The sequence below is a fragment of the Aulonocara sp. 'chitande type north' Nkhata Bay genome, linkage group LG9 (assembly GCF_057382095.1).
Source record: "Aulonocara sp. 'chitande type north' Nkhata Bay isolate Kocher_YH1m ecotype deep benthic linkage group LG9, A_spYH_male_GT1.1, whole genome shotgun sequence".
In the NCBI taxonomy this organism is placed as follows: domain Eukaryota; kingdom Metazoa; phylum Chordata; class Actinopteri; order Cichliformes; family Cichlidae; genus Aulonocara; species Aulonocara sp. 'chitande type north' Nkhata Bay.
This window is the reverse complement of record NC_141352.1, coordinates 36,129,941-36,154,381: the sequence shown is the minus strand read 5'-3', so window position 1 is coordinate 36,154,381 and position 24,441 is coordinate 36,129,941. Positions and strand designations below refer to the sequence as shown.

Genomic DNA, 24,441 nt, shown 5'->3' with positions numbered 1-24,441 from the left:
TTTAAAAAAAAAGAAAGTTAAAAATAAAATAACTGTACAACAAAATACACAATATAGAAAATATATAAGAATATATGAAGAAATATAGAACAATAAGAGCAGCTGTACAAGTAATAAATGGTAATGAAAGAAATGTAATGTCCAGGGTTGTGCAATCCACATATTTAAGTGTCTTGTGCAGTGCAAAAATGCTTAAAAGTGATTTATTTAAGTGACGTGTGACTAAGTGAGTGATTTGATTAGATGACCATGCAGTGTAGTTGTGAAGTGCCCACTAGTGTAAACAAATGTCCGGAATGTCCAGTGTGTGTGTAAGAACCATATGTGTGGGTCAGTATTATGTGGTGATGTGATTGAGAGACCGTATCGCCTGCGGGAAGAAGCTCCTCCTCAGTCTCTCTGTGTTGGTCTTCAGGGAGCGGAATCGCTTTCCTGACCTCAACAGAGAGAACAGTCTGTTGTTGGGATGGCTGAGGTCCTTCACGATCTTCCTGGCCTTGGTCCAGCACCGTCTGCTGTAGATTGAGTGCAGGTCAGGGAGCTCGGAGCGGATGGTGCGCTCAGCTGATCGCACAACCCTCTGTAGAGCTCGTCGTCTGTCCTGCATGGTGATGTTCCTGAACCAGGTTGAGATGTTTCCCGTCAGGATGCTCTCTATGGTGCACGAGTAAAAGTTCCTGAGCACCTTGGAGGGCAGTTGGAAGTCTCTCAAGCGTCTGAGGTGGTAGAGACGCTGACGGGCCTTTTTCACCACGGTGTTGATGTGACAGGACCATGACAGGTCCTGCGTGATGTGAACTCCGAGGTATTTGAAGCTGTCCACTCTCTCCACTGGGCACTCGTTGATGACGGGGGTCTGGTAGTTCCTCTCCTGCTTAGTGCTGAAGTCCACTATCAGCTCCTTTGTCTTACTGACGTTTAGAAGGAGGTTGTTCCTCTGGCACCAGTTCTCCTGTACTGTACTACTTTGTTATTTTAATGATCACAGAAGTGTAGTAAACTTTTCACGGATAATATTTGTGTTTAGTAAGTCACATAAACCAGTAAAATAAAAAGCTATGAAATGTTCAGGATTTAGCCTGTGGAAGGTTAGTGTGTAACAAATGAGATAATTATAAAAATCACTCTGTGTGATAGTTTGCATGTGAGAGGTGTATGAAAACACAGCTGCTGGGTGATCTTATGTGTGTTGGGAAATAATTTATAATTGTGATTTTTTCATGAAGTTATGGCTATTGCCATAACTTGGCAATAGCCATAACTATGGCTATGCCACGTGTGTCTCTTAGATACAGTGAGTACCAAAATGCCACTGAAAATTTGTCACACTTTCTCAAGGATGATACAGTTTGATAACCTCGAGTCAAGACCTGCAATATGTGTGATGACAAACTAGCTGCCTTAAACTAGCCCACTGAATGAACAATGGGCTTTGAGGTCGGTTCCATAATCATTAATAATCAAGGAACTGACCTCACAGCCCATTGTTCTTTCAGTGGTGCTAGTTTCAGTCATTGTTCAAAGGTACTGTTTATAAGGTTGTGAAAATCCTGCAGTCAGCTGAGACTCAAAGTCGTCACTTAGAGGAGTGACAAAATGTTCCTCCCACTGAAGACGCTACGTCCAGATGAACAGAACTTTTGGGGATTTACTTACTTGGATGACTGAACATGCATCAAGACATAGCTCCCATAACAGAGGTGTGGGACAAGTGGGTAAAGGTTCTTCAGATTTTAGATTTTTAGTGAGTTTGGGTCATTTTTGACCCTAGGCGTGTACAGGACATGAGGACAACAGGAGGGCTAGAGTGTCTTCCTTAAAAGATGCAAAGCAACTTGTGGTATTAACAATTTAAGAGAAAATTTGGTCAAATACACTTACTTAGCACCTCCTAAACCCATCACTGTGCAAGCTTTAGACAGCCTGGAGGTGCTGTTGCCAGTACCCAGTACATCTCCGCATATTAAAAATGAGCCACTGACCTTGATTGCTTTTGGGGGGGAAAAACGTATTTGCCCATTCATTCACTTGTGCGTACAGCCTTGGGAGTGTGGAGGGTTAGTGCCACATTACTGTATGTGAAAGCAGCCATTTTGTGTCCCCCTTTACTCTAGTATCCTAATTATGAAGCAGGAATGAGTGAAAGACATCAGCAGCAATGTGTGGACAAACTGAGTAAGTGGCTTCTCCTCCTCTTCCCCCACCTAGCACTTCTCTGCCCAACACCATTAACTCTCCTTTGCTCTGCTCTACTCTCAAAGTGAGCACCATGGAAGGTGTTTGGGTTAAGTCAACCTGATTTTGATCTGTACAGGATTTCTTTTGAACATCAAGCGGAGGGCGGCTAAATCCTCTTCTTAGGAGCCCCCCCCCCCCCCCCCTTTCACCACCTCCACCTGTTCATTACCTTTATTCACAAAATATGCAACATTTTATTAAAGAGAAGTAGGGATTGTGCTGGTAAACATAAAGTTGTGTTCACTCTTTGCTTGGCTAACAACATATATGAATTAATTTGGGGACATTGCAATTACAAGTTTAGTCGTATTTTCTTTAATAAAAAATGCAGCAGTTATCAAGAATAATGTAAATTCATACAATGTGCCACTTAAAGAGTATATCATTACAGGGAGACATTAAAAAGGTATTTTCTGGTGACTGTACAAATGTGACTTTGATCTGTAAGATGGGCAGCAGGGGGGTGGGGAGGTAGAAAAACTGAATAAACAAAAAGACAAAAAAATGTTGGGACAAAGTATGGCAGACAAGAGTGTTAAAGACTTTTAAATCATATTACATCAGAGCAGTATAACCAATCATGCTTACACTTAAAAAAAAGGACACAAATCAAGTTTGTATATGTCACAGTTGGTGGAAAGGGAGAAATAAATGATGCACAATTTGGAAACATACAACCTGAGCTGGACATTCAGCAGAGTAAGAGAGTATTCTTAGAGTAAAGAAAAAAAAGAATAAATATAGAGTTTAAGGAATCATTTAGACAGTTTGGATAATATGCTTAATGCTTTTTTTTACTGAGACTTTGGAAGACTGATAGCACTCTTAGAGTTTTAAATGCAGCTAGAGATTGGAGGCAATCAGCCGAGCAAGCACAGAAATTAAGAGATGAATTCAATATGAACTAACTGTTATTAATAGGGATGAACAATGTACTAAAATCACAAGTTCAGAAAGACTAGCAGACATAGGCTAGCTCCTCCTAATTGTTTCCAGTCTCCAACTATCCTTGCGCTCTACCTCCATGTATAAAGGACAACTTATCCATTGGCTTGTATTTTGTCATATACTAAGCAGATATTAAACACTGCTAAATATGCAAAATATGCAAAAGGTCATCTCTGGGAGGCAGTGCATACGAGCACTAGTTTCTGTTTGCACAGGCTAGGTGAGGGGCAACCAATCAAAGAAAGTATACTTTTAAGGAGCAGGAAGTTAAAAAACAAAACAAAACAAAACAACAGCCCAAAGCATAAATAAATAAAATATGGATTGTTTTTGTGTGAATTCTGGTGAATAAAAATGTAGCTGGAATTATAGTCTCCCCTTAATTTAAAGGAGGTCAGCTTGTCCCAGAATCAACAAGAGAGCAAAATCTGGAGCTAGGAGAATTGTAGCAGTGCTGATAATAGAGCCAAATAAAGCCAAGTAGAGCTGACAGAGCCAAAAAACTAAACTAGGGTGACGAACAAAAAAATGCTAGATTGAGAGAAAAAAATGCTTCTAGTAAAAAGAGGCTGTCACAGAGATGGCTACAGCTAAGATCATATTAAAGTCATAAATGTATATAAAATGCATAAAAAGGACTACAAGCAGATATTAGAAAATATATTAATTTCTTTTAAATAAAATTACACTTATTGCCCTTTCTCAAAAGTGTACCTGACAGTGTTTTGCTTGGAATAACAGTCATGGAAGATTTTAGATGTACAAAAGTCTAGTAAGACAGAAGGCAAGTATGTTTTCCTTTCTCCTCTTTCCCTGGTGCTGTGCTCTTTTACAGACAAACACATGTAAGTTGTCCACGAAGAAGAAATACATCAATCCCTTTGGTTTCTAATGGTCTAATGTTATAAAACCACTAAAGGAGTCCTGTTTGGCCGGTTTACTGATGTGCTGGCAGGACTGCTGGTGCTACGATGCTCCAAGCTCGCTCCACGTTCCGGTTTGGACCAAGGCGCTCCAAGTTGTGGCCATGGATGTGTGACCCAGACTGAGACCCTGATCAATGTCAAAGTCTTAGATTCTGGAAAGAAGCCTGCAGCCACAACCTGATCACATCTGGTCAGACCTGGAGCTTCCAGACCACAGCTGAGGTCTAAATCCAACCTGATCCCAGGCAGAAGCTTATTTTTAGCTCGATGCAGTTCAGGTATGGCGACACAGCAGCCAGGCACTGTTTTATTCCTGATTTACTTCCCAACACCGTCCCTGGCAAATATTTTTTTAAAAAGATAGAAAACCTGCATATTTTTGTCAAAGCGCTTCCCTTTTCTCCTTTTACAGTCAGTATGTCTCTCAGGAGTGAGTCCAGCTGACTGGAATCCAGTGTGTCTCTGTCTCCACTTTCTTTAGTGCCAACTGCAGCTCGCTGAAGGCAACATCGAGGTTGTCGTTGACTATAACCATCTCAAAGAGATGGCTGTACTGAGTCTCCATTGTCTGGGCCGTGTTCACCATCTCCTGAAAGTCTTCCTCCTGGGAAAAGAGGGAAGAGACAAAATAGATGGAAGTTAAAAACACAAAACGAATAAAATCTCTTTCGTCAGTCATCCAAGTGACTGATGAAACGTTTCTCCCACTGAGAACGCTACGTCCAGATGAACAGAATCAACTTTTGGAGAACTTATTTTATCATTTATCATTCAAGTAAATACTGCCTTTCTAAATGAGCCCAGGTATCTCTTGGTAGGTTAGGGTGCTGTGTTTTTACTGGGAACACTTAACTTTAAATTGGACTTTAGCTCATTTTCGCTGCTTGTATCTGTGATCTCGTTCTTTCAATCACTACCCAAAGTTCATGACCATAGATGAGGGGAGGGACATAGATCCACGGATGAATTGACAGCTTTGCTTTTACACGTTGTCATGATGAAGCTGTCTCTTACAGGGACTTTTGCCAGCAGTTCCTTCAGAATGTTTCTGGTGGTTTCTGCTTCATAATGGATTAGCTGTGTTTTTGTCTGCCCAACAAGAACATTAATCTGAGCAGGAAGCCGTTTAAGGAACAGCAAGCTGGGTTTGGAAGATGAATAGAAAATCAGAGAACTTAAAAAGAAAAGATTGGTTTAGGATGATGCCTCTTCTGGGGGACCAAACTTGAGAAAAAGCACACCCGGGACTCGTTTATTCCCACTAGGTGGCCTAATTTCCACAAGAAGTTATGTAGCATCTTGTGCCTGTTTAAGTACTTTGTAACAGCATAGATAAATTTCATTGCACAGCAACTAAATACTGAGTCACAGTTTAGGTGAACGTTCCCTCTGTTTTTATTGTAATTCTTTTATTTGTAGCCTTTATACATTTGTTGCTTTTACCTTACAGGACTATAAATCTTTACGCATTTCAGTGGCATGAAGCAGCACGTGTCAGCCTCAGTATCCTCTTTTACAAGCAACCACGTTCTCTGCTGGACACCTGCTTTGTTGTGCCAATAAAACCCACCTGTCTTTGCGTTTTAAAAAAGTGTCAGAAACCAAAGAGATTTCCTCAAATCACTTTGAAATGCCTGTGGTTCTTTCAGATTGGGTGCCAGTTTCTATGCTAACCACATTACAGCTGGGATTTTGCATTACATCAGATTGTTTTGCTTGTATTCACATCACGCTTCCAGCCAGCTCGACTGAAACAATGAGACGACTGTTCCTCGGCCTTTATCATTAAAGCAGACCTGTCTCTTGCAAAGAAAAATACAGCTAGCGTTGGATTGAAAATGTCTGGGACGACTTGCCCAACAACAGCTTCCCTTCATTTAATAGTAAATATAAGATGGGTTTGGGTCTGTCAGTGTACATGAACATTTACACAGAGACTTTGTTTGTTAGCTGGTTGAAATACAGCCCGCTGTCACACAGCTTTATAGAAGTATATTTGTATTACATGAGAGAATAACAGAAGCTAATAAAGGGACGTTAAAACTGCAACAGACTGTTCACAACCAGATTGCTTCTGACAACTAAAGCTTATTGTTCTCAAGACCCAGCTGGGAAATAAGGAGCGGACTGAGACAGAATTATGTTTACCTGTGTGAATAATATAAGCTGATGCTGTGTCTGTATCAAGGTTTAACAAGCTGACCTTCAACCATAAATTCACTGCATGTTCTAGGTGAAAGTGTATTGTACTCTAGCATTTTCCTCAACACTTATTACCCATAAATGCACTAAATTATGCCTCAATAAGTCGGATCCTATTATATTTTGTGTGAATATGACTTGACTAACTATCAGCTCTGGGCATATGTGTTGTAACTTTTTTAAACAGAGTAATGTTTGACCTTTTGATTTGACATGTGAGTTAAAGGTAAATCAACACATGTGGAAATGAAACCACTGGCTATCGACTGATGACAAATTAGCTTTTTATTAGCTTTCAAAAGTTTTCTACATTCCTAAACAATGACCCCTTTGGCTCAGATGTCTGCTGCCTATACCAGAAGCCCTGAAATATTGCCAGTTGTTCTACAGAGGTCAACTAAAGTCCTGTGACTGTATCACTGCAGATTGCATGTGTGTGACTTGTAGTTCATCGTAATATAATTGCCAGAGACTGCTTATTTTCAGGTCATTTCAGATCGGGTCTGACTACCAGGCTTTTAATTTTTATGGGGTTGTGTTTGGGAAATTAATTTGTACCAGTTTGTAATTTCTCTATGGTCCATTCTGGTGTCAGTATAGAGTTGATAGAGCTATGACTAGAAATGTATCAGTGGAGTCATCAACTGATGTGGAATTAAGATCTGCTGGAATTGCAGCTTAATTTGACTGCATGTCCTGCCTGAAGTAATGCTATGCTTGATTTGACAACTTTAGGAAGGTTTAACTGCTATATTAGCTCAAATAGAGCTGTTGAAACTGAAGAGAAATATTTTTATTTCACAGTATCACGTGAACCGTGCTTGAATGAAATGTACAGGATTGTATTCGTTCCTTGTTGGTCTTCAGAACGGCCATTTGCCCCAAGGCTGCACTTTGAAAACATCTGTTTGAATCAACCAAGCACCACGATGTACCTCAAGCAAAAAATACATCAGAACAAATCACATAAAACAGGTCGTGTGGACAGAGAGAAAGATACATTTAAACCCGACCGAGTCACAGTTACACAGTAACAATTTCCTCTTGCTTTTCTATCTCAACTTAAGCAGGGAGGTAATATCTGATTAACATACGATATAAACTATCAGCCATGTACAACCCACACACTAGAAATAAGTTTTTACCGTGAAGGGTTTGGTGGAGTCCTTGTCGTCTTTGCCTGATATAATTTGGGTTTTCTTTCTGGTCTCTCTCAGTCTGTCGACGGTCGGGGGCTTCACGAACACAACGAAAGGTTTAAACTCTGCTGTTCGAAGATGCTTTATTAGCTGAAAAGAATAAAAGTGGATGCAGAGAAAAAGGAGTTAGGCATTTGGCAGCACATTAAGACGTAATCACAAAGTGTGTCACGTATGGTATAAACAGACTGTGAAAAAATTAATAGACAAAACGTTTAAAAATATAATCCTGAAAAAAAAAAGGTTGCCAATTCATGGTCCACTTGTAATAGTGATATGAACTGGATTATGGGGTTGTCACAAAGTCCAGTTTAACAGATTCAGTCTGCTGATTTCCAATCGAGAAGATATTAAAAATTAAAATCTTCCTTCTATTTTTAAGCAAAGACATTTTCTGCCTTAAGTTCCTCAGACATGAAAAGTTGAGGCTTTTCTTCCATTCTCTCATTGTAAACCGAATATATTTCTGTTTTGCTGAAGCATTAAATCTTAAATTACCTTTTAACTTATTGACCTCTCTAGAATGAAGAAGTCTTTGCATAAATGACTTATTAGTTGGACAGAACAATAAATAATGACCACAGAGCAGATGACTTCCCATCATTCTGAGTGAATCTAGAACTTTGATATCATGTTTATAGTTTTTGTCATTTAAAAATGACTCACAAACACCAATCTGAGGGATAAAGACTACTCACACTAACTCATCACAGCTTTTAAATTCTTTTGGAAGATAGTGGAGGATATATATGTTTTTATTTATGCCTGATCTTTGTGTCTGTCTCTTCTTTGTGGTGACAGTTTTCTGAAATAACATGCCAATCTGGTACCTCAAGGGCCTTTCACATAGGATATGGCAAGTGCAGAGCTCTGAAACCCATTTGTTTCTATTGCTTGCGCCACTCAATAACAGTTTTAAAGAGCAAGTGCGCCGGTAAGAGTACTCTTGCATGCAAGGGTCAACGTTTAACTGGGTTAAACTTGGTTAAACTTTGACTGCTGCGACGTACCGTCGCACGACCAACAGAAACGAAGCAAACAGCCCTACTAAGTTCAACCACACAATGAATGAAAACAAGGAGGAAAAGTTGATTGTGTGTGTTTCCGAGTTCAACAAACTTCATGACACAAGTTGACATGCATACTGAGACTTTGGGAGGAAACAACACAAGTGTTCACTTGTGGGGACAGTGCCAAAGCTTTCTTTTTTATGGATGAGAAATAGCTGGTCCATCGAGTTTTCGACGTACAAGAGCGCAACAACCACTGCAAGACAAATTTTAGGCCACTCGCTCCAGCTCGTGGTAGGTGCGCCCAATGTGAAAGGCCCTTCAGAGGTATGAGAGAGATGAGATTTGATTAGAGGTGGTGTCTGGTTCTGGCATGATCATCTGACCTTCTTGCTATGCTAATAGCAGTGGGTCAAGACCCACAACTCACAACAAGATGGATAAAAAACTTAATGGAGAGGCAGCAGCGGAACCACTGGGAAACAGCTTCCATCATTCACTCAGTTGGTCAATAACTGAGAAATGGCATTACTGTGGAGGTTTATGGTGACATAAGCCAAAGAGGAAATCTTCAAATAAAGTAACAGGGCGATCTGCTTCTGAGACAGGTAGTTTCCAAAACAGGCTAAGAATACAGTACAGGGATGGTGAGAAAGAAGGTGTCACTCACATGAGGCTGGACATCCAGCAGGCACACTTTCTTCTTTGAGAGGATTGAACGTATCGAGTCCAGACTTGTGCCGTAGAAATTCCCTTTGTACTCGCCATGCTCAATGAACCTGAGACATGAAAAGAAGAGTGATGAGAAAAAGCACGAACGCACATCTTTGGATGGACACATGGACAAAGTTTCAAATAATTATGTCAGTTTTTAGAAGAGTAATTACTGTAATCTGAGTTAAAGCTCAGGCCTTGTACCTGAGCTAAAAGAGGTTCTTTTAGACTGTGACGAGACAAGGATTATTTTTAACTGCATATATTGTCCAAGAAAGAAAATATAGATCTTGAAATGAGCATCAGGAGGACATTTTTAAACTAGTTTACATAAAACAAACAAACCTTTTTCCACTGTATTAGATATGTTAATTTGTGCTTTTAAGATTTTTTTATATATCCTCATAAGAGCAGGATTTTTTTTTTTAAACAGCAACTTTCAACTTTCATTTTTATAATTAATTTTCTACAATCACTGTGATTTCTGAGATTAGAGTTTTGAGAAATGGTGATAAACCAAAACAATTCAGAATTGTTCTCTCCATTGTAGTAAACATTAAAGAAAGGCCGTTTGAAATAGAGACGTACAAACATATAATCTACACACAGCAGGATATCCAAAAAAGTTGTTCTCTTTTTTTTCCCAGGGAAAAAGTACTTTTGTTTTGGCCAGAGTATGAATATCAATTGTTCATCTCTGCTGCATAAAGTCTGAATGTGTGTTGTGATTGAATTCATCAGTTTTGCTTACTTGTTGTTTTGGATGTCCGTCTCAAAGAGCTGCTTGGAGATGAAGTGGTAATCCACACCATCGGTCTCCTGGTTCTTCTTGGGTCGACTGGTGTCTGAGTGAAAGAAGATGAAGATGGAAAGAGAGGGAGTGATGCCTGTGAGTCATTGCAATGAATAGTGCAATGCTCCTTGTGTGCAACAAGCAGAGAGACAGAGAGAGAGCCGGTGGTCTCCAAAGCTCCGGTTTTCAAATTAACAAAAAGAAGCAACACTTTTGGGCTTAACCCGAAACAACAGCAAGTGTTAAACATATCCATGTGTCCACTGGCAGCGATCAAACATTCAAAAAGAGCGAGACGAGACACTTTCCGATTCTCCTTCCTCTCAATGAGAGCCAGGACCTGTGCCATACGTTTCCTATACGGGTCTGAATCAGACTGTCTGGGCTCTATTAAACAACAGCAGCACAGGTCACATTTGAGAACAATTAACAGGCTGTGTGGAGAGAAAAAGGCCACGCCAATGGGATTTTAATACCGGGGACATTTCAAGTGTCAGACTTTGGCTGGGGGAAGACAATAAAGTCATAAAACTTGGTTATAAAAGTTTTTTTTTTCAATAATTAAAAAAATCTCTCTATGTAAAGAAATATTTCAAATAGTGAGAACAGTGAGAATAATACAGCCACGTTTTTATTACATTTTATTTTATTTCATTTATGTTGCATCCTCAATTCAAGATAAAGCACAGAACGGAAGAAAGACAGAAACTTTAGTTTCGGCACACAAATGTTTAAAGGTTTCTTTGGGATGAAACAAAGAGAAAAGAGATTGTTGGGAACACCACATTTAATGGTCAGCGAATTAACTTCTATTCTATTAACTAGTATAAAGCACACATTCACATATAAGACGCAGAGATAAGAACAAAGAAATATGCAGAGCGAAAGACAAATGAACTGTACTGTTCAGCCAAAGTTTGGTGGGCTTAAATCAGAAGAGTGAAGTTATCTTTTTTCCTTTTTTTTAATTTAACCTTTATTTACACAGGTAGTCACACTGACACCCAATGTCTCTTTTACAGGACACTTACGTGGAATGGTCACACTGAAGTGCTGGGGGTCAGAGATCAACAGTTTCTTCTTCAGTTCACTCAAGCCGACACCTGTGGGTCCTACACACAAACATCTAATTATAAACTCTGCCAAACTCCTCATCACGTTATTATCACATCCATAACATGATATGAGACATTCAAACTTTCTTTCGTCTGTACTTGGTGGTTAGAGTTGCCGAGGTTAACTCAAGACCTCAAACACTAATGATGAGAATATAAATTCAAATGTCTAATAGGATCAAATGATGAACTAATGAAAATTTGTATCCAAAAGATCTAAAGTTACTTTCTGGTTATTCATATTCACTTCTTAGGAACAGATGATAGAGAAACATAATATTCAGCTTCTCTCTTGCAGAGCTGGGCCACCTTTATTGTTTCTGTCGTCTCTATGTGACAATGAGATTGAAGGTGAGGATTTTCATTAAATTCGGTATCCTAACAGCAACAGTGTGTGAGGTAAGCAGCGACATCAGAGTTTGAGAACTTAAATTTCTCTTTACTCACCTACTAGCACCACCAGCCTGTGTTTGTCTCCCCTTTGCCTGCGGTACGGGACGACTTCCTCGTATGTGGGCACGTCAGCCATGTCGTACATTTCACTCTTCTTCGCCTCGTACATGGACTTGGTGGTCTTTCTGTCTCTCCTGCTGAGGCGAAAGCTTCTCCTGAACCCAGCTGGAGGTCAGCATGAGCCAAAAGAGGAGACAGAAGAAACAGATCAATCAATACAAAAAAAGAAAATTCTTTGTCAGTAGTGTAAAATCCAGCACAACCGTATGTACACATACAAATACTGTGGACTTCAATTTATAGTTGTTTCAGGATCTTGGCAAACACCTCCACACAAACATTACTTTCCCCAGGTGACATCAAACAGGTGAAAACTCATCATAGGTCTATCATCATCCAAAATACAGTCCCTCTCTCCTCTTGCACCCGCTGACACACTCACTAAAATAACACAGGTAACTAATTACACAACAACAACAACAACAACAACAACCATCCTGTCTTCCATACCAGTGGAAACTGTATTACACAGAGAGGATGACAATGAATGTGCTCCAAATTTTAGAACAAGTCAGGTATGGGTAAACGAAGCTTGCTCATTTGTTCTGGAAAGCCTCATAAGATGATCCAAACACGAACAAGTTAGTAAAAAGAAAGGAACTGGCACAAAGTTCCGATCTCTACTTTGATTCAAAGCCCCTTCAGTAAAGTAGAAGTGCAAAAATGTGAAGGAAAAAGATGAGCATATTTAACACAAGCTGGGACGACGCACACTTACACACAGATACATACAGGAAGCGACTTTACTTCCACAAACAAACAGTTAAATGAAAACAGAAAGTTGGTGTAAAGATTGAAATCAGTGAATGAATCTAAGCGTCATCAGCTTAAATGTAAATTAATCTCTACACTTGATGTAACCTAACACTGACCCCCACAGCTGCTCTGTATCAGCCCAACACAGAGCTTTACTGTGATTTCACCACATTAATGCAAGCTAACCTGTTTATTCTGCAAATATGATATTATAGAAAGACAAAGTTAGTATACTCACACAATGAAAATAGACCATTTGTCAAAACACATATGTGATATGTGATTAAAAATTTTGACATGTAACCTTTAAATCTGCAGGTCATTAAATGTCCCAGAGCAGAGATCAGCTTTAAAAATAATCTCTACTCTTTCTCTCCTGACCTGACTTTCTTATCTTTCTCCGTCTCTGAGTGAAGTTAGCTCTCTTTCTTTTCTCTCCTTGTGAAATACAGCAGCTGGACCTTTAACTAGCAACACACTGAGACGAACAGCACACAAACAGCTTGAGTCTGCTGATGTTTGTTGAGCTGATAGAAATGTTGTAGAAACATTATGTTGTGAAGCAAGGTTACTCCCTTTATACTCATTCCTCTTTTGTAACACTAGCTACAAGCTGACTAAAACATACAGACAAACGCATTTTTTCCGACTCAATTTCAGCTGATACTGTTGAGTCTAGAGTAACGAGCCTGTTTTAAAAATGATATTTGTGCAAAAATGTAGAGAATAAGAGTAAATACTAAGGTAAAGTACAGATACCTGAAGGTTCTACTTAAGTACAGTAACGAAGTAGCCTCTAAACAGTGCTTACTAAGGAGATATCATTCTCAAGTTTGCAGGCTGTAAAATCAGGAATCTGTTCATCCCAAAGTTGTGCTCAAGAATGACTCTGGCAATGGAAGTTACAGACGTTGCATCATTGAGAGGCATGGAGAGAAAACAAACCAAAAACTAAGGACAACAACTGCCGCCCCCTCCCACTCCTTTATTTCCCCATGCAACCTCAGCAGCATTGCAAAAGCATCTGTAAGTTCTAAGATTTCAAACTTTTAGGGACAGGCCAACTTTAAATCATACAACCACATCCAACAGGCTGAAAAGCCATGCAGCAAGTACTCTCATAGAGAAGATGTTATTATAACTCACTATTTTTTACTTCTTCTCCCGAGGTTCTCTCATTTCATTTAAACCTCGTTCTTGGCTGCTGGACTCAAGGTGCTGGACTTTTTTGGGCAAAAAAATGGAATAATGTTTGGCAGAGTTCGGCTTTGGGAGTGACCCTGATTGAGCTTGGCAGACATGACTCAAATGTAGTATTTATAAACTTGCGTGTGCTCTGGATATCCTGTGAAATCTGGAGTCTAAATGTGCAAATGACAGTGGTAATAAAAACACGATGGGAAACATTTTCTGTACAAGACAGGGATTTGGAAGCAGCTCTCTGGAATTAAAGTGGTTGCAGAACCAAAGTGGGCCATGGTAATTGTCATTAAGTCTGACTGGAACCACATCAGCAAGACCGGCCTTCATCCGGACCTCCACAATGCAGCGAAGCACACAAACCTTTCTTTTAAGCCAACTCCAACCAGAACCTCTCAAAGAAGTCCTCAGACCCACAGCAGAGGCAGAACAGGATAACTACATACTGCAAATCCATGACATGATCTGCCAGTGCACTCATGCTGTCAGCATGGGAGCACAAATAGCACAGCACAGTGAGAAAGTACAAAACTATTAAAGTCCAAAAAGTGAATTATGTAAGAAGGTTTAAGAAGTGAATTATTTGCCCCACAAGTGCTCTGTGAGTTAGAAGAACAGGTCAAAGGTATGAACAACTGTTCCGTCCCGTGAAACATGTATGACTTAATAGTTCTTAGAAGATGATATATGAAGGATTCATGTGGAAAAAACAAAACTTGTACTTGGCCACTGTCCTCATATTTATTGTAACAGTGAAATGACCACATCTGGCAGGAAAAGGCAAGAAGACAAAAGAAGACAATCTCTCACCTAGGTGAAATCCACCACTATAATCAGCATCCTCTGGTGATGAAAAGAAAGGAGCCAAAGAGAACCACAACATCAAGTTAAATAGAATAGTCAGAAATGGGCTGCGGCCCTCTAAATATGATAAAGGGAAAAACACACAGGTGCTGTTAAGAAGAGAGTGATCAGAGAGGTTTGGGGTAAATTTTGCTTGAGTTACATTTTATAGTGTGTTCGTTATTTTTAAATATTGGCCTTTTGCCCAGAATGACAGCCACGCATGTAGAGGTAAATTCAAAGACAGGTTACATATAACCTCCATCTAGTGAGCAGCTAAAGTTGACCAAAATAAACAAAATACTCTCTTTTTCTTTACAGAACTAACAATGCTGAAAAATGTTGATGGTCCCAGCTAACTGACTAAGCCCCATTTAGCCTTACAGGCCACTACATTCTTGGCTGTGGTGTTGGACGATTCTTGGAGACAGTGAATCAGTTTGTGCTGTGACTGAGTCCAACAAATATTACTTGTGACGGGATGATTCTCAAAAATGATGTCCACATTTATGAAAATGAGTCGAGGAAAGATGAGGCTTTGTAAAATGTTAAAGTCAATAAAATCTATGAGGAACCATTGACTGTGACAACTAATGTTACTCTTAAATGGTGAATAGCTTTAATGGGTCAATTGGGGAGATGAGGTAAGAAGTGGACCTCATTACACACAAATAGCATGAAGGGGAACCAATCACAGATGGTTGGGTTAGTAAAGTCCTACTCGGTGGAGGATGTCAGAAAAGTAGTACCTTCAATCTCTTCAGCTTTGAGTGCAAGAGAAGCAAGGAATGGAAATTAGGTAATACTAAACAAAATATTAGATTAGGAAAGTAAACATAACTCAGGGATGAGGAAGAAATATAAGAAGAAACCTACCAAACTCTACTGTCACATCATCTTAGAAAAGCAGAGCAAAAGACAACAGAGAGAACATTATAAAACATTTTAAAGCTGAGTGCCACATCCACAAACATCCTATGCAGGTTCAATTCAGTCATTTCTCACAAAACACTGAAAAAGCAAACAATTCTCTTCAGTTTTGTAATGTTTGTGAAAAATACCGAGCTTGACCACTACACTGTAACTCCCAGTATCACTCTAATGGTATCACTAGTTTAACTATCTACGTTTCAAATAATAAAATAACTCAAGTTCCACTTGGTTCTGAAACACTCGTCAGGTCTTCCTGAGAGGAAGTTGCAGTACACTCAGCTGTCATGACATAAATTGATGGAACTCATTGAGGAAATCTTATCCTTAACTTCTTTCTTTTTTTAAGGTTGGGTTTAAAAAGAACACGTACAGAAACCCTTCATAAGCCATGCTGCTACTAAAAGGTTACAAAAACACCAGTAAGTGGAGCTTGAGTTCAGGTTTTATGAGAATATAACAAACATTTACTTTCTATTTGCTCCTATTTTGATAGAAATGTATATCCATTGTTACCTAGTGATACACAATCTGCGGTACATGTCTGTGGTGCAGTCACTATTTACAGGGGGGAAAAAAGCCATTTAGATTCATAAGCCTCCAAATGATTGATATTGTAATACTGATACAGTCCTCTGTAAGTATTTAACAGTATGAAGCTCACCTTACATCACTGCATTCATTTTCCAGAGTGTTGTTCAGCATGTCCAGAATTAATGTCTAACCAAAACAACAGTCAAGACCTATCTGTGCAAGGTTGTTTGTAGGCTAGACGCATCAGGCACGAGAGCGGCAGCTGTTCTGAAGTGTGTGTACCTTTATCTGACATCTTGTTTCAAATGTCAGTGGCCAGGTCAGTTTTCCCACTGATGTTGCCCTCTTCCTGCTCTAATGTGGCATCTTAACTGTACTGTGAATAAGAGTTTAGCCAGATTTAATTATCTAATTTATTTGAAACTAAACCTTAAAGAAAGAATGTGATGAAAACTGCCATAAAGATGTATGATTAGTCCACCTTTATCAAGTCCATGGGTGAGCTGCCAGGAATGTTTACATTGGAAAAATCTGGGTAATAATGTAATAATACTGTAATACTGTTTGTCTTCATTCTCTTTTCCGGCAGTGATGATAAGGAGTTGAACTCTGCAGTTGGAGTCAATCACGGACAATTGCTGAATAACAGGCTGCCATCAAAACCATCCTTGTTATTACCCTCATCATCATCACCCCAAGAGTATAAGTGATTATCCAAATTAGAAGCCAGGCAGCCAAGTGACAATACCAGTTCACATGAACTTGTCTTTTATCTTTGCTATCTGCATTATGCACAGCTTTTAGAAAATCAATCATCTCTTTAGCTAGAGTAACAGCCAGAGGGCAAACCCTCTCCTAATTCATATTAAAGCTCCTGCGTGACTACAACAACAATCATATGACCCCCTATGAGCAAGCACTTTGGTAACATTGGGAAGGAAAAACTCCCTTTTAACAGGAAGAAACCTCTGGCAGAACCAGGTTTAGGGACGGGCGGCCATCTGCCGTGACCGGTTGGGGGGAGCAAAGGAAGGCAGGATAAAAGACATGCTGTGGACTTAGTGAACAACACACAAAGAGGCTGTAGAAGACACATGGAACAGACTCTGGATAGAAATTTAGAGGGAGAAACATTGAGCAGACAGGAAGGAAAATGAAAACAAAGATAAATCTAAATTGCTTCTCCAGACGACCAGCATGAACTACACAACTACACGAAAGACTCCAGTGGTGGAATCAGCAGAAGGATGAGTCTGTTTCAGAAATGAACTCCACAAACTATCCTGACCAGCATTCCTCACTTTTGCCATTCTTCTCTTCCTCCCATCCACCTGTTAAAGACAACTGTCTTGTTGTGGTTTATTAGTCGCTAACACAGCAAATAATATATGCTTACATGATCGTCTAGTAGACCTCCTTAGGGACGAAAGAGTCGTAACAGGTTGCTGAAATGCAAGTCTCCTGAAAGCAAAAAGATGGATAAAGAAAGAGAAGAAAAAGGAAAGAACAGAAAAAAGAAAACCATCAGTTTTCATGGTCACTCTGGGAATAATAAACACTCTGCTATGCTACAGAAACCCTGCTCTACAATATCCTTCATTTCTATTCTGTCAGCTGAGACTGGTGAAACCAAAGATTGAGGAGGTGAAGAACAGAACATCTTTCTATTGACAAAAGTAGAATAATAAACCTGAATATAAAATGTTCTACTCGATCCCTTTACTCTTCAGCCTTCCTCTTTCTGCCCAAGCCTCCTGAGCTCTGTGTAGGTCTGGTGTGTGTTTTCCATCCACTTGCAGTTCAATGTGGATTGGTACCAGCGCTATCATTTTCTGTCATTACTCACTTTGGACCAGAAAATGTGTGGAAACCCAGACTACTTTGGCAGAGTGAAGCAAGAATACATGGATTAAAGAGGGAGAGAAAGAAGATGGAACATCTATGACAGTGACAGCACTGGAGCCAATAAGGTCAGCCTTGTGTTTCTCACCTCTCCTGGAACTGTTTGGATGGTATTAAGCCAGCACGAGGATTTGTGTCGCCCTCGTGTTTGGCCTGCCACCAGGTTGCATCATCTTGGCTCATGATCTGTAGGATGCAACCCTTCTTGAAGGCCAAACCAGCTTCCTTACATGGGATGGTGTTGTCATCTTTTGGGTCGTAGTCAAAGAGCGCCTTCACAAACATCTGTACATCATCATGAGGGAAAGGCAAGAAAACAAAGAGGAGGATTGAAGACACAACAGGAACAAGTTCACTATGTTGTATATAAAATGTTTTCTTTCTAAAACATTGTCATCATGGTTAAAGGTGATTCACCAAAGCTCAGAGTGATTATTCTCAAAAGATTACAGCAATCGATGGTAAACGCTGCAAGTGATGGCCAAGATGGTCTTTCAATGACTTTCCACTATCAAAGGGTCTAAATCACTTAACAAGTGGATAAACCAAATAACAGAGAAAGACAGGACCTACCTGTGGCTCCTTGATAGATGCCTCGTCCTTTGCACCAGGGACAACTTTAAAGGTAATGGCTCCTTGTGACTGTGCCTAAATAATGTAGGAACAGAAGTTGGAGTAATTGTAAAGGATAGTTTTCCTATCCTTTTAAGTATTTTATAAGAGACCTAATCTAGTTACAGTGACATAGCGTCAAGCATTGATTTTTCAACAAAGGAAGGTTTAGTGGGATAGTATAACCATTCTTGACAGAATTAGGGAGTACAGTGCAGGGGTGTAAAGGAGGAGTGTTGAGAGCTCAAAGACTTTTGTGTCTGAGAAGGCCTTAAGAGTTTAAGATCCCAGGCACATGACAGAGCTCATTTAGGCCTGTGACCAAAGCTGCGTGGAGGAACTACACATCATCAGCCTCATCCACAGAGACTCTGCATGTGATCTATCGGCCACCAACACGGCAATGGGAGGCCTGGGTCGTGGATGAGTTGATAAGGGGAGGTTTCTGTCATTATAAACAAAGGCTGGTACCAAGGGAGTGGAGCTGAAAAACCCTCAGTCTCACAAACGTCCATAGAAAGACAAGACTTACCAGAATACGAATGATTTCCTCTGGTTTCTTGTCGTCCACAGGGATTCCATTGACCTCCTTCAGTTCATCCCCTACATGAATTAAACCTGCCACACATAAACAGACGTTACTAATTTGCAGTCATTCTGGCATTCTATTATTTTAACGCCCTGATGTAAGCGAGGTACTAAATTCTGTGCAATCCCAATATATTCCACACTACAGACTTGTATGGCTCTTTTCCACTAGTATCTACTTTGCTCATCTTGACTTGACTCTGTTTTTTAGGGTTTTCTATTAGATGGCAGCACCTGATACCTACTAGAGCAGTCGTTTTGAGCAACCTGAGTTGATCTGAAACTGTGACGTCAACAGACTCCATGCCACCATGTGATGCCAGTCAATTATGTCACTTGATGAGTCATGAAAGTGATTCCTTCACAAACATCAAAACTGCCCTTTTTGAAACACGGCATCCAGGGAAATGGGTGCAGAAAAACCAACAGTGTGATCGGACAGGTATACCAACGCCTCCATGTCCACTGTTGTGTGCTGGGTTTGTGTTGCATACAAATGACATCATGGGACTTTTAAATGAGTTGCTATAACGACCCTATGTAAACTGAGGTGCTACACAGTGACAGAAAATGACAGAAAACTGAGTAGAATCGAGTACACACACACACACACACACACACACACACACACACACACACACACACACACACACACACACACACACACACACACACGCAAACTTATAAAAGAGAGAAAAAGGCTGGAACCAACCACTTCTGTCAGCTGGCCCTCCCTTCATGATCCGGGCCACAATGATGGCACCTGTGCTCTCATCACGTCTTATTGTTGCTCCCTATAAAAGAAGAATAGTCATTATAACAGCATTTCTACCTTTATGACATTATGATGTGCAAGTCAAACAGCAATGACCTAAAATCACTGTAAAGATGAAAATTAAGGCGTAGAGACAGATAGATACTGCACACAGGATGATTGTTAAGTTACTTACCAGTGGCTCCTTGTTCTTGACCAATCTTATAATTTTCACAGAATCTTCATCGTCATCGATGTCTTCAGGCAGCGGAGGTAGTTCGGGGTCATACTTCTTTTGGGCAACTGTGTCGTGGACGGACAGGAGGCTCTAGAAAAAGGAGAAAATAGGATTTATGGGAGGAAACACAAAACAGGCAAGGGTTATCTGTCAAGCCACGAAGGCCTGGGATGGGCGTGAGGTTCTGGGGGTGCTCCGTCTCTGGGCGGGGGCCCGGGCCGGGCCTCGGGGGCTCGGGTCCTGGTTGGTGTGTTGCCGGGGTTGTGGGCGGGTGGGTGCATGGGGGCCCGGCCCTGGAGCAGGGTGCCACCGGTGCATCGAGCCGCCTGGGGGGCTCTTCAACTGGTGGGGGGGATGGTCACATCTGGCAGGAGCTTTCTTCTCTCAGGAATTCTCTGCAGGAGGGGGAGATACAGGAGAGGTGGAGGAAGATCTCAGCCTGGGCGTTTACCGTCTTATGTAGTCTGGAAGATGTGTGGTTGGTGGGGTGGGTGCAGTTTTCTCTGTGGTGGGGTTGGGTGGACTGTCCAGGGCTCTGTGGAGCCGGGGGGCGCTACTGCACTGGGCCCCGGTCTGATGGGCCTGGGCCCCCCTTCCCTGGCGGGTCGCGGAGGGTGGGAGTGCCTACTGGGGTCAGCGGGGGAGCTGGCCCCAGGGAGGGGTTACCTGCCCCTCCCTTCCTTCCCTCCCCATCTCCAGCTGCCTCCCTCTTCCCGCTCCTCCACAACCACCCACACATGCAGGGCCTTGGAGTGGGGGTATGTCACCAGGGTGCAGAGGAGGCTACCCCCCCCCCTGTCCCCTTCTGGCTGCCTCTGCCTCAATTTTATCCCACAACTTAGACATTCACATTATTCACACTCTCATTACACATACATATAGGATCTTGGGGGTGGGCACAATCACGGAGTCCAAATCACCATCAGGGTGTATACCTCACCCCTGACGTCGTTGCCCACCTCTCAATTTTAAATACACTTAGTCATTGAGGGCTAGCAGGAGGGACCATGCGCTTACCTGCTGCTCCTTGGCAGGTAGCTCCATGCCCTCCTGGGTTTTAATTGCACCTTAGAACACATATGCATCAACATTACAATGAGCGGGTGGAGGGAGGTTTGGAGTCTTCTCCCACCCCCATTCTCTGCGGCCTGCTGGAGCGGGGGGGCTAGTAGGAGGAGTTGGCCGTCCGACTGCGGTCTGGGGTGTGGGGCCTCCCTGCTGCTGCGGAGTCGGGGTGGTCTGCCTCTCCCCACCGCAGGGAAAAGGGTAACACCACCTGGGTCTGGGTGCAATTCCCCCCTCCAGGGGCAAGGGTACCTAGACCCGGTTTGTAGAGTACGCTTGGGGAGTGTGATTGTGTGTACAGCGTCTCTTTATGTCTGTCTCCACGTTGGTTGAGTGTGGAGTGAGTGCATATGAGAGCATGAGGGTGGGAATGGATGTTTGTGTCTGTGTGTGCCTGTATGTCTGTGTCTATATGTCAGGTTGGGTATCAGACGCCACCTCTCTGGGGACACCTCAGGCCCTCCAAGGTTTGGAGGCCTATCTCCACCCACCACCACTTCCCCTGCCAGTGGCGGACTCCCTCAGGTGTCGGTGTGTTGGTGGTTCTTTGTGTCTGGGGGTGGGCGTCCGGGTACACACCGGCTCACTCCTTGGCGGCCGCTTGTCGGGGCCTGGGGCCTGGGGCTCGCTCGGGCCCCTTTGGAGGTGGGGTGCCCCCGGCCTCTCGGCCTAGGGCTCGGTCACTCAGGCGCAGCTGGGGGCCGGCGGAGCTCACGGGCGCGTCACTGCAACCCCCCCTGGCTTCTGCTCCGCGGCTGCTGAGTGAGCCCTCATCTGGGACTCTCCTCAGCTCTTACTGGAACAGTGGCGCGGCTGCCCCTCTGTTGGTCTTCCATGGTCTCTTGTGTTCTGGGGGCCTCTGGATGTCTGGAGTTTTGATCTCCTCCATACCCGCTTCACACCCTGGAGGACGGGGCTGTGGCCCCCCCACACTCCCTAGCAGATCATTACATGGAGAAACCTTTGGAATGCAAGCATGCTGATCCACACAGGTATGCACACATGGGTATTCACAGACGCGGACTAAAGCTTTCTTGGCTGCTGCCTCAAAGCACACTGTGCGCTGTCTATCTTGCGTGCTGCACAATATCGTTTATTACTTAGTAAATACTGATATCTATGACTAGCTAGTTTATTGTGATGGTGCTTTGTTTTCTCTATTATTATGTTGCTCTTTGTTGTTTGCTGTCTCCTCTGTTTGTTTGTTTGTTTGTTTGTTTGTTTTTTCTCCATACAGGTGACCCAGGAGTTTTTTTTTTTTGTCTCTCTTCCCCCCCCTTCTCACCGTCTCTTCTCCCCTTGGGTTTTCTTTCTTTCTCTCCCCCTCTCTCTCTCATTCATTCCCCCTGTCCTATTTATTAAAAAAAAAAAAAAAAAAAATGACAAAGGATGAACTGAAGCTCTGCCATCACGTAATGTCGCATACTGCTGTTTCTGATGTCATTTAAAAAAAAAAAAAAAAAAGGAAAAAAAAAAAAAAAAAAAAAAAAAAAAAAAAAAAGCCACGAAGGCCTCAACTTTACCCCAGTCCACTTAGCTAAGTAAAGTATGGCCATGCATGCTATTAAGAGTCCGATCTATCACTTCCTTTTTTAAGCAGGACAGAGACACTGCAGACTGCAGGGAGGATGGTTATGAATTGGGTTGTCTCCCTCATGTGCTGGGTGATGGATTTGAAAGCATTCAAGGCCAGAGCTTGTAGATGAACAAGCGTTAATTGCCATTAGGCCCGTGCTCTCCCTCCATACATCTCTCTGATTAAAGGCAACCCAGGCTCGCCCTGCACCATTGCTCAGCAAGAGCTGCAAATGTGACCACCACAAAATCCACACTTTGCAGGGTAAGGTGGTGAAGACTCAAAAGCAAAGTTCTCAGCTCAGATATTTCACACTTTCACGAGCAGGCATAAAAAGAGACGGGACGCAGACGGGAATGATGCCATTCAGGAGACATTCATTTTTCAAAGTATTTAACAACCGCGTGTCCGGACCAAGATGCAGCTAGATGCGTGCTGCTTTTTCTGTGGTTTAGAGGGGGGGAAAAAATTGAGAAAAACATCTTCCAACCAAAGTGCCAGACAAAAGTAGAGGGGTGGAGAGCAAGAGAAACAGGGAAGAAAGAGAAGGATATGGTGAGAAGAGAAGCAGTGTGTTTTATGACATGGGAGCATGCTGCAGTACAGCATTCAAGATGTTGCTAACTGGGAGCAGATGAGAGGAGGAGACACAACTGGAGCTATGTGAGTAGTCTTTGGAAGGCAAAGAGTCTGTATTACCTTATTATAACTAAAAATAATAACTTCTTTCGATCAAGAGAATCCCAAATGAATAACACATGTAAAGAAAATCTCACAGCCAGGAAATCTTTAAAAATGGTTGGTTTTGATCCTACTTCAGAGATAAAATGCCACTCCTCTCCAGCTTGTCTTCTTTGGCTTGTGCTGCTACACCGTCTGCCAAAATTCACCAGCCAGCAATGGAGGAAGCAGTAGCAGAAAGAACATTTTCCATTGTTTGGTGGGGAATTGCTTGGCTGACCCCATTCTGCACTGGAGCTGAGAGACCACTGCACAACTACAGCAGCAATTATATGTGTTAGGTGCAGGGGAAAAACATAGTAATGAGCCAAATGAGTACCAGTTTGCTGGAGGTGTGTGTGGAGTTGCTGATTCTATGTCTAAAATATGTGCTGCCTGGTGAAATATGTGTGTCTGTACCTATAGCACCTGTAAAAAACACATGCTCCACACTTGTCTTTGAACAGATTAATGTAGTTGTTCTTAATGTGTTTGGAGAATTTAGGAAATGAATCATAATTACCAGCTCAGACATTGAAAAATCCATGTTTGGGAACCACCATCTCTTGAATTCCTGCTGTTTGACACTGATAGGTATTAAATATTTGCATGTACTGTAAGTGTGTGTGTGTGTGTGCTATGTTGGGGGAGAACTAGAGAGCTGTTGTTTCTGGCAGAGCCCAAACAAGCATGACGACAGCGCATTAAAAACGGAGCCTGTCCAACTCTGCTTCTATCCTGCCGTCGTGAAGGCAGCTCTGTCTGGCTGAGACACCTGGAGGCCCTGATGGATGGCCCCAGTTATGCATTAGAAAATAAAAATGTGTAAATTTATTTTGTAGCTGTCTGCATCTGGCTAACGAGGTCAGCAACGGCAGCCAAGAAAACGAGACAAGGCCTGGATCTAACAGGCGTGTTATTTTGTGTACAGCACGATGATTGTAACGCTTTAATGTGGCTGCTGTGCAAACAGCAAAGATCCAGAGCCAGAATTGCCAAATGCTTTGCTGTTTTTTGGATGGAATAATACAATCCTCCACAAAGAGAATATGTGGTTTTAGTTTG

The 24,441-nt window shown here is 41.9% G+C and overlaps 1 protein-coding gene across 1 annotated transcript in view; it reads right to left on the bottom strand.

The window, feature by feature from the left end:
• Positions 1 to 2,518: 2,518 nt before the first annotated feature.
• LOC147322736 (MAGUK p55 subfamily member 7-like) overlaps positions 2,519 to 24,441 on the bottom strand; it is a gene marked incomplete at its 5' end in the record, with an annotated part of 36,967 nt that continues 15,044 nt past the window's right edge. The window contains 16 exons of the mRNA XM_086305066.1: positions 2,519 to 4,716; positions 7,460 to 7,603; positions 9,194 to 9,302; positions 9,989 to 10,082; positions 11,062 to 11,142; positions 11,593 to 11,763; positions 14,425 to 14,457; positions 15,207 to 15,221; positions 15,334 to 15,354; positions 15,904 to 15,945; positions 17,318 to 17,382; positions 17,912 to 18,108; positions 18,397 to 18,471; positions 18,968 to 19,053; positions 19,736 to 19,817; positions 19,974 to 20,105. Of these exons, the coding sequence (XP_086161192.1) occupies positions 4,537 to 4,716; positions 7,460 to 7,603; positions 9,194 to 9,302; positions 9,989 to 10,082; positions 11,062 to 11,142; positions 11,593 to 11,763; positions 14,425 to 14,457; positions 15,207 to 15,221; positions 15,334 to 15,354; positions 15,904 to 15,945; positions 17,318 to 17,382; positions 17,912 to 18,108; positions 18,397 to 18,471; positions 18,968 to 19,053; positions 19,736 to 19,817; positions 19,974 to 20,105 (1,527 nt within the window). The remainder of the gene's footprint in view (positions 4,717 to 7,459; positions 7,604 to 9,193; positions 9,303 to 9,988; positions 10,083 to 11,061; positions 11,143 to 11,592; positions 11,764 to 14,424; positions 14,458 to 15,206; positions 15,222 to 15,333; positions 15,355 to 15,903; positions 15,946 to 17,317; positions 17,383 to 17,911; positions 18,109 to 18,396; positions 18,472 to 18,967; positions 19,054 to 19,735; positions 19,818 to 19,973; positions 20,106 to 24,441) is intronic.